General features: G+C 37.2%; 1 protein-coding gene across 3 annotated transcripts in view; it reads left to right on the top strand.

The window, feature by feature from the left end:
* Positions 1-9,122, top strand: part of ZBBX (zinc finger B-box domain containing) — a 117,155-nt gene that overhangs the window by 167 nt on the left and 107,866 nt on the right. For all 3 annotated transcript variants that reach the window (XM_077752237.1, XM_077752238.1, XM_077752236.1), the window contains exons 2-3: positions 1,332-1,412; positions 6,714-6,851. In XM_077752237.1, coding sequence (XP_077608363.1) covers positions 6,784-6,851 — 68 coding nt within the window. In that variant the 5' untranslated portion in view covers positions 1,332-1,412; positions 6,714-6,783. The remainder of the gene's footprint in view (positions 1-1,331; positions 1,413-6,713; positions 6,852-9,122) is intronic.

Raw genomic sequence — 9,122 nt, 5'->3', positions numbered from 1 at the left:
GACCGACGGGCCTGCGGGGTGCGGGGAGCATGGCGGGGCGGAGGGAAAGGAGACGGGGTTCCCGGGTGGAGCTGGGGCGCCCGCCCAGTAGGTGTTTGCTGAGCGCTGCCGTGTGCCCGACACAGTGCCAGGCCCACGGGCGACAGGATACGGCCTTGGCCTCAGGATAAAACTCTTTTTCTATAAACAAAGAACTTTCCAGCCCGTGATGTGAACCGAGAGTGAACCCGCAGGCAAGGAAACCGGGGCCTTGTCGGTTGAACCCCGTCTACAACCTGACCTTTTCAGATGCTACCCTTTTTTTTTTTTTATCCTTTGAAGTCTTGGGTGCCTTATGAGAAATTTGTTGCTGTGGCAGTCCATTCCATGTCCCCTTTTGTAGCCTGCTTTCTGCCTGGATGGCCACATGCACCCGCTGTTATTATAGAAGTCTGCTCTTCCCAAGTAGAGGTCAAGGTGAGGGGTGGCAGTTTCCTAGGAAATCTGAACCTGTGGGAGTTTTTGCTTCTGTCCCCAAATCAGCACGAGAGGTGCTCATATATAGGTTCAGTTATGTATTTTTTTATAATCTGCCTTTTAAAATCCAGAGTTACCAAGATTCATTAAAAAGTTGTATAAATTTGAAGCTACACAGGATTAAAACTCTGCAAACTGTATGCTTATGGAAAGTGAAAACAAAAATAACAACAAACCCTCTACCACCTCCATCACCTTATTTTATAACCTACATAGAGGCTTGCCCTGACCTCCCATAATATTTCCAGTTGTATTACACATTTATTTGTAAGTACCTCAGTCCTTCAAAAACACTTCATATTTCCCACAGTTATTTTATTTGCTTTTTAAATTTTTTTCCTACTTTTTTTTTTTTTGCACCAGAGTACAAGTTCAGTGAGGATTGGTACTATACCTGTTTGGCTCACCCTGTTTTTCAGTGCCTAATCTGATACCTAATCTGATAATCTGATACCTAATCGAAGAGGTGTTCCTATGTTTGTTGAATGTTCACCAAAGTCTGGTAGGATACATGGAAAAAAGAAAACAAAAAGATTTGTTGAAGTGGGAAAGAGAATATGTTTAAATTTTTTTCATAAGATTGTGCAATACAAAACAGGAAAAAGCTAAATATTTAAAAGTTAGCATATTATTACTGGCAGTACATTATGTGTAGGCACTCTTCTAATTGTGGGGGTTTCACAGATCAATGGCAGGACTGCCCTCAAATATTTGGGATGCTCAGGGAAACAACACCTGTAAAAGCAAAGCAAGAAAAAATAACATAAGGCAACACATAATAGCAAGTGAGTGTAATGCACGTGATGTTCTTACAGGAAGAGAAGTTCACTTTTGATGGAAGAAATCTTCATGGTAGAGGTGGCCTTCCAACCTGGCACTGAATGGAATAAATCTTGGTGAGCAGAGAAGTGGAAAATAAAGCATAATGTGTAGGAAGACTGGAATGCAATAATTGAGGCTCTCAAGTATCAAACAGAGCAGATGAGTAATTTTTTTTCTTCTGGATATGAGGAAAAATTTTAGAGAAAAAATTTTGTGACCTTATATTACATGGGGGCAATTTGATACCCAAATGTTTTTCACCGGTGTCTAAAAACATTACTCTAAAATTTAGAAGGTAACTTGATGCCAAACAGTTCTTTCTCTAAATTTCCTTTTAATGACAGGTTGAGAATACAAAAGGGGAAAGAATATGAATGTTATAAATTTGTCATTTTAAGTATATAGAACAATTTAGATTTTAAGTCTTAAGAGCTAACAGGACTGGGAATAAAATGGTAATTTCTGACTTTGTCACCAGTCTTGCCTTAATTTTCCCATTTCTAAGATATTCATAAGAGACCACTTAGGGTAATGGTGGATTGTATGAGAATGGATAGGATAGATAAATATAAAAGGGCTTAATATTCTGAATTTATGAATTAAATACTTTCCTTGCTATTTGTATTCATAGGAAGTTTTCAATTGATACAGAATTAATAATAATTGTATATTGATTTACTGTTGTGCTTTAAAGCATGTTTTTAAGCTATTGAGGAGTTTCTTTACATTAAATCTGACCCAGAGGCTCCTTGTGTAAAATAGATGAAATCTGAGAAGCTGTGGCTTAAGAAAAACCTTGATGCTTCCTCATTGTCTCTCAAGGTAATTTCTAACGCTGCCCCTTCTCTGAACCCTAAACTCTCTGGTGGCCCTTAAGGAGCCCGCTGATTTACCGACCACAAATTAGAGTCCTTTTGTTTGATATCCAGCAAATTAGGTGGGAGTGGAATTCTCATCATTTAATACATGGATAAACAGGCTCAGAACCACTCTGACACAAAGGTCCTCTGAACTTAAACCTAGTATCTTTTAACATTACTTATCATTTTTAGTGGGCAACTATTTTAAACAGATACCTTAAGAAAGCAGACTTTTTTAATTGTTCTCAAGGGAACCTGCAGGTACAAGGTAAAAAAAATGGGTGACATGGGCACTATTTAATGCCCTGAAGCAGGGTTTATCAGTGATGTTGGTTGGGTGAAAGATTAAGTGCAGTCGAGAAGTCAACACCTAATTTACTTTCATGGCCATTGAGAGGAGAAAATCGGATAGACTTATTTAGTGGGCCACTAAAGCACAGATATTATGCCAAGGATCATGTATTACCAGTCTTTTCCTTAGATTTTAAAAACAGATTTTAAAAATATACGTATATATTTAGAATAAGAATGATATTAGATAGTGGAAATATTAAAAGTACCATTCTTTTTAAGAGTTTAAAAGTACTATTTTTATTGAAATTCATTTTAATATTTCTTGCTTGGATATCTGCTTTCTAAATATGATGGCAAACATGTTAATCCATCCAAAAGAGCTTGCTTTCAGAATATGTGTCAAAGTAAGGAAATATGTGTCAAATATGTGTCAAAATAAGGAAAAATTGTGATTTATTGGCTTTTAAGTTTTCAAGTCTAATAAGATGATTCTGGGTCATTAGACTAATCAACTAATCTTAGATTAGCTTTCAGTTACAAAAATTGTCCTATCTTGAAAACAGTGGTTTCCCCAAACTCTCAGTGGTGTCATGGCAAATTCTAGAAGTCTAGGGCAACTCTTGATAAATACTCTGAGTTTCTAGGAGCACAAATTATCATAATTTTCTTGTTTCCATTCTGTGGTAGCTGGCCTTGATGTTTGGGTTACATTCCCAGGATGAGAACTTATGTAGAAGAAGAATCAAACCATTATGGACAATATTGAGTCATAGTATGTGTATATGTGTGAAGAACAAGTTGGGGACAGAAAAATGATGCAGTCTAACAAATCAGTTAGCAAGAACATTTTCCAAATAACTATTAGACTTTTGGTAGTTAATTATCAGGAAAAAAACTGAGTCATCAAAGCACACGTGGAACTACAAAGTTTGCATAATAGGGAGTTTATCTCTATTTCCCGGATTCCATTAAATGACTAAAGTTTTGTGCTTTGCTATTCTTCCTGCTGACATTATTATATCCTTGCTGTCCCAAGAAAGGTGACTAATTCTCTGTTGGTTTTATGAAAGGAAATGGGCAGAACAGCATGACTCACAATTATAATCTTGCTTTTCTCTTCATACAAGAAAATTGGCTTATGTGTGTGACTTGATAAAACATTTAACTGAGAAGGAGCCTTACTAATTGCATTCAGTGAAGTGAAATGCCCCCAAATAACACCATTTATTGGTTAAATCACATTATCAGCAGAGCTATAAATCTGAACCATCTTGTCCTAAAGAAATTTAGACTTTTTTTTTCATTTCAGTCTTCATGTATTAGTTCAGTTTTATGCATATGTACATATACAGCTGACCATTGAACAATGGGGGGATTAGGCGCACCAGTAGCCCACACAGTTAAAAACCCACGTATAACTTTTGATTATTTTTTTTTGATGATGGTGGCGATGATAACAGTATGGAACTTTTCTCGAAAAATTAATCCACAGTAGACTAGGGTCCAGCAGTTGGATTTCCAAATAATGATCGAAAAGAGAGACTCTTTTTGAGTAGGATTATTCCGGAAGTCTTTTTTAAAGGCACCTTTAAGGGAGACAAAGTTTTCACCTACAAGGACAGGGTAGAAAATGATGCATCCTCCCTCCCCACAGGAGGAAAGCTTTGAGAGAGAGGACTTGGTACTTAAGAAATGAGTCTGAGTTAAATTAAATGTCCCTCCTAAGCATTTCCCTGTTGGAATGTTCCGTGATGTTGTCATTGTGTGCTTTCCCTTTGATTCTGAGTTCTTTGAACGAAGGCACTTTATTTAGTATTGTGACCTCAGTACCCACAAACAGGTCAGGAAAGGAGTAGCTACATAAATGTTTATTGGGGGCACCTGGGTAGCCGAGTTGGTTGAACATCCAACTTCAGCTCAGGTCATGATCTCACAGTTCACGGGTTCAAGCCCTGTGTCGGGCTCTTTGCTCACAGCTCAGAGCCTGGAGCCTGCTTCTAATTCGATTCTGTGTGTCTCTGTCTCTGGCCCTCCCTGACATTCACTCTCTCTCTCAAAAGTGAATAAACTTTAAAAAGTGAGTGTTTATTGAAGACACATATACACTTAGTCTTATGATGTATCTACTACATTGCTTACAATATAGAATTATTTTGTATAATCCTATTTAGAATTATCGTCAGAAATAAATTCCTTCAGAATTTTCTTCAAGGTAGTAAAAATCTACCTTTTCAGGGTAGATTTGATTTTTTGGAGGTAGAGTAACTTGAAACTAGATTTGAATGAATAAAGTATTTGCTCCTGGCAAACAATATAATTTTTAATTTTAAATGAGGCACAACAAAGTAGATTTGTGTGTTTGTTGGGCATATGATGGGCTCTGCAGAAGGCTTCACGGAGGCATTCCAAAAGTGGTTTGATCAGTGGTTGCATCATTGAAATTATGATACAGTCCCAAAGGAACAAAACTGTAGAACTGCACATTTGATTATGTAGACTTCCACGTCACAGTAGCCTTCTGTTTGGTTATTCCTATTCTGAGGCCTTCTCTCCTTAAGTTTTCAAGGAAAGCTTCTAGACTTATTTTCTGTTCTCCCTCTAAAACTTTCAGTGACTCTCATTAGCTACAGAGTGAATTCCAAATGCCTTAACTTGGCATTTAAAGCCACTTATTATTGGGCCTCAGCCTAAACGTCCAATCTTATGCCTACTTTTCCCCCTTCCATGTAACCTGTATTTCAACCAAATGGAACCAGTCTTTAGTCCCCATTCAAGGGCTGTTCTTTCTCATAGTGTAAAGTGTTCACCCAGTGCATATTNTTTCACCAAGTTCATCTTTTTATACAAGCCGCTATTCTCCTCAAAACCCCACTTTAAATGCTAGCTTGCTTGAATTCTCTCTCTCGTCTTATATTATTACATCTGTAAGTTTTATGGCCTTTATAATTTATACCCTATTTTATGGCTTTTGTATATAGTCTTATATGCCCTTTTTGACTCTATGCCATTTGAGCTAGTCAAACAAATCTCCTTGGGCCTTGACTCCATGCCTCTCAGCACAGTGCCTTGCATAAAGCAGAGCTTTAGTAAATATGTATAGGGGCTTTAAGTACATAGAAACACATCTGTAAACCAACAGTATCAAATGGTTTGGCCATTTAAGCCTATGGACTCTATGACAATGACCCTCATATTTCTTTAAGGGCATTCAGAATTTGGAAATTTTTATTCATATAAAAATCTAATAGTTGTGCATATGATTCAGTAATTCAGCATTACAGAGTAAATTATTATAGAACCATGAATAATTGGGAAACTAGGAAATAGGGTGTTCTGAATAATTTAATTTTCTGGTTAACTTGGAGTTAGGCAGAAAATCTTCTTTGTTTCATTTCTTGTTGAAAAATTCTTTCTAAATATGCTAATTTCTGATCTTAGGCAAAGAGCATCATTAAAATTTTCTTTGATGAATGAGGATATTAGAATGCCTTTGGGTAATTATTACATACCTTAATTCTCATTTTATATTACCATATATGAACAAAAACGGTTTTGAGTTTGGATTGTATCTCTAAAGTTCTTTTCTTTTCCCTGTATTATTTAGCCTTGGATATTATTTTTGGATGAAAACAAAACCTCATATATATTTTTATACTCTTCACCATAGAAAGAATCAGAGTATGTGCTGGTCTTTATGAGTGCATTCTTCACTTTCAGTTGACTATTTCCAGTCTTTTGCTATGTAATTATTGGTAAAATTTTATTTCCATCATATATGCTATATTTATAACTTCATTAGTATTTAAATATTTGTGAAACTTACAATGTATTTAGCATATATGTATTTATTGTTTAGCCTCTGATTCAGCTTTTTTCCTTATAACAATTCCTGTTTTTTAAAGCATGCCTGGGAGCTCCTGGGTGGATCAGTTGGTGGAGCGTCCCACTTCGGCTCAGGTCATGATCTTGTAGTTCGTGGGTTTAACCCCCACGTCAGGCTCTGTGCTGACAGCTCAGAGCCTGGAGCCTGTTTCAGATTCTGTGTCTCCTTCTCTCTCTCTGCCCCTCCCCCACTCACTCTCTGTCTCTCTCTGTCTCAAAAATAAATAAACATTAAAAAATTTTTTTAAACCTGCCTGAATTGCATGTAGTTTTGAATTTGTAATTTAATTTGAATTTGTAATTTAACTGACATTATTCTTTTGCCTGTTACTTTTTCAGATGTTTTTGCAAGTCTTAACGATTTTTAGATAATATCAAGACAGTGGGGGAAAAAAACCCAACAGTGATCATGAACACCAAAGATTTTGTAGTTCTTCCATGGGGGAAACCTGGAAATTCTGTAAAACTAAAATACAAGTAAGTGCATATATATTTATTACTTAAATAAAAATAATTGCTAATGTCTCTGTAATTTAAAGGTTTTTTTTTAATATGAGGCTGTGTAGAGTTGAACATAAATTTGTGAGTTGTCATCTCCATTTCTTTACACTGGTGCATTTTTATCTGTAAGAGAGGAGGTTTGAAATATTTTAAATCCATCATAGTTTAAAAAATGAGGGCTAAAATTATTTGTGCCACAAAATTGAAATGAAAAGTTATAAATGAAGTTTGGGTTTATTGACTATCGAAGCAATTGAAGGAAAAGTTACAAATAGTTTTGTGACATTTATTCACAGTTAAAAAGGATCACCCTAAAGAAACTAAAGACCCTGAAATTTGGGGAGACTGTTGGGCTGAGAGACATTTAAATAGAGAATAGAGGGTACTAACTATCCCAGCACTTCACCTATAAGAGACAGTATATTGAATTCACCTTTCCCTTGGAAGGGCACCATCTGTCCTGGATTGCCTTGGGAATGTCTTCAGCTAGAACCAAGCAATCCTGGGTATTCTGGGAACTTCATGACATGGCAGAGGTATGGGACATTTCAAAATACTGCTTCCCTTTGAGATCATCTAGTGTCACTGGGAATTCCCAAGGCCTTCCTCGCAAATATAAATAAGGGCTAGCCAGTCTAGGTTAGGGACAGACTGTCAATTTAAAAAATTATGTTTGTATTTTTTTTGTTTTTGAGAGAGAGAGAGAGAGGGTAGGAAGTGGAGCAGAGAGAGATGGAGACACAGAATATGAAGCCGGTTCCAGGCTCCAAGCTGTTGGCACAGAGCCTGATGCAGGCCTTGAACTTGGATGATGAGATCATGACCTGAGCTGAAGTCAGATGCTCAATGAACTGAGCCACCCAGGTGCCCCCAGACTGTCAATTTTTCATCTTAGTTTTGAGTTCCCTGAATCAGATCAGTAGTCCTGTGGTTATTCAATGTCTCCAGAGCTTACCTAATTCTTCCTTCACTTTTGAGGTAACTGTGTATAAGAGCTGGAAATTGTTCTACAAATATATGCCATTCTCAGTACAGTTCACCCTCGAACAATAACAAAGGTTAGGGGCATTAATGCTCTAGCAGAGTCAGAAATCCACATAGAACTTTTGACACCCCGAAAGTTAAGAACGAATAGCCTGCTCTTGACTAGAGACCTTATGGGTAATATAAATAGTCAATTAATGCATGTTTGTATATGTGCTATACACTGTATTCTTACAAAAAAAGTAAGCTAGAGAAAGGAAAATGTTATTAAGAAAGTCGAAAGGAAGGGAAAAGATAATACAGTGCTGTATTTATCAAAAACAATTGTGAACTGACCCATGCAGTTCAAACTCTTGTTGAAGATCATCTGTATTAGTTTTACATTTTTTTTTGGTGGGGACGGGAGCTATCCAATTGCTACTATTACCAGTTTTCCTATTGTGTGTAAAAAGAAAAGGGGACATGCATAATTTGATTATGGTCCTATGTTTCAAGTTTGTGTTTTTATACCTATAAACCATTCATCCAACATTTATTAATTGCATGTATTCTACGCACTGTTCTGGGGAATAGTGGATGTAAAAGTAAGAAGACACAACCTTCGCTCTCAGGTAGTTTGTGGAGGATGTGAATAGATAAAATCACATTTACGGTATATTGTGAAGCCTGGTGTGATGAGAAAGCACAAACTGAGGGGGGCAGGCCGAGGAGGTCTCCAAGCTTTGCCTGAAAGATGCAGTTATTTGGGTAGTTACTCGGGAAAACCTGTGCAGAGGCACAGAGGCCACATACTTTGGGAACTTTCAGACACACGCAGCGATTTATGGGACAGAGATTTATAGATCAGAGTTGGAGAGAAGGGCAGGATCATATAGATAGTAAATAACGTATAGTGTATGCCACACTAAGGAATTTGGAGTTTATTTTGGAGGGGAGGGAGGGTCACTGTTTCATAACCTATAGGTCTCTGGTCACCCATGATCAGCAACCTACAAAAGTTAGGATGAGAACCCTCACTCTATGGTAATTGCCCCAGAATTCCCTTTCTTGCCCTTTCCTTATTCCAAGCTTATGTTCATTTGACATTGTCTTAATGATTATCTTGATCTTGTCTGACATTCTGCTGTTCTTCAACATTTGTCTTCCTCTTCCCCAGCCCCCAGCTCATTTCAGTAGGTTATTTCTGGCCTGCATTTGTTGAGTTGACCTGCTTTCTGCAGGATCAACCTTAGTTTTCCTCAGTGGCACTGCCTGCACCATGCA

The sequence above is a fragment of the Crocuta crocuta genome, unplaced genomic scaffold, assembly GCF_008692635.1.
Source record: "Crocuta crocuta isolate KB4526 unplaced genomic scaffold, BGI_CrCroc_1.0 scaffold21, whole genome shotgun sequence".
NCBI lineage: Eukaryota > Metazoa > Chordata > Mammalia > Carnivora > Hyaenidae > Crocuta > Crocuta crocuta.
This window is presented reverse-complemented; position numbering and strand designations above follow the sequence as displayed.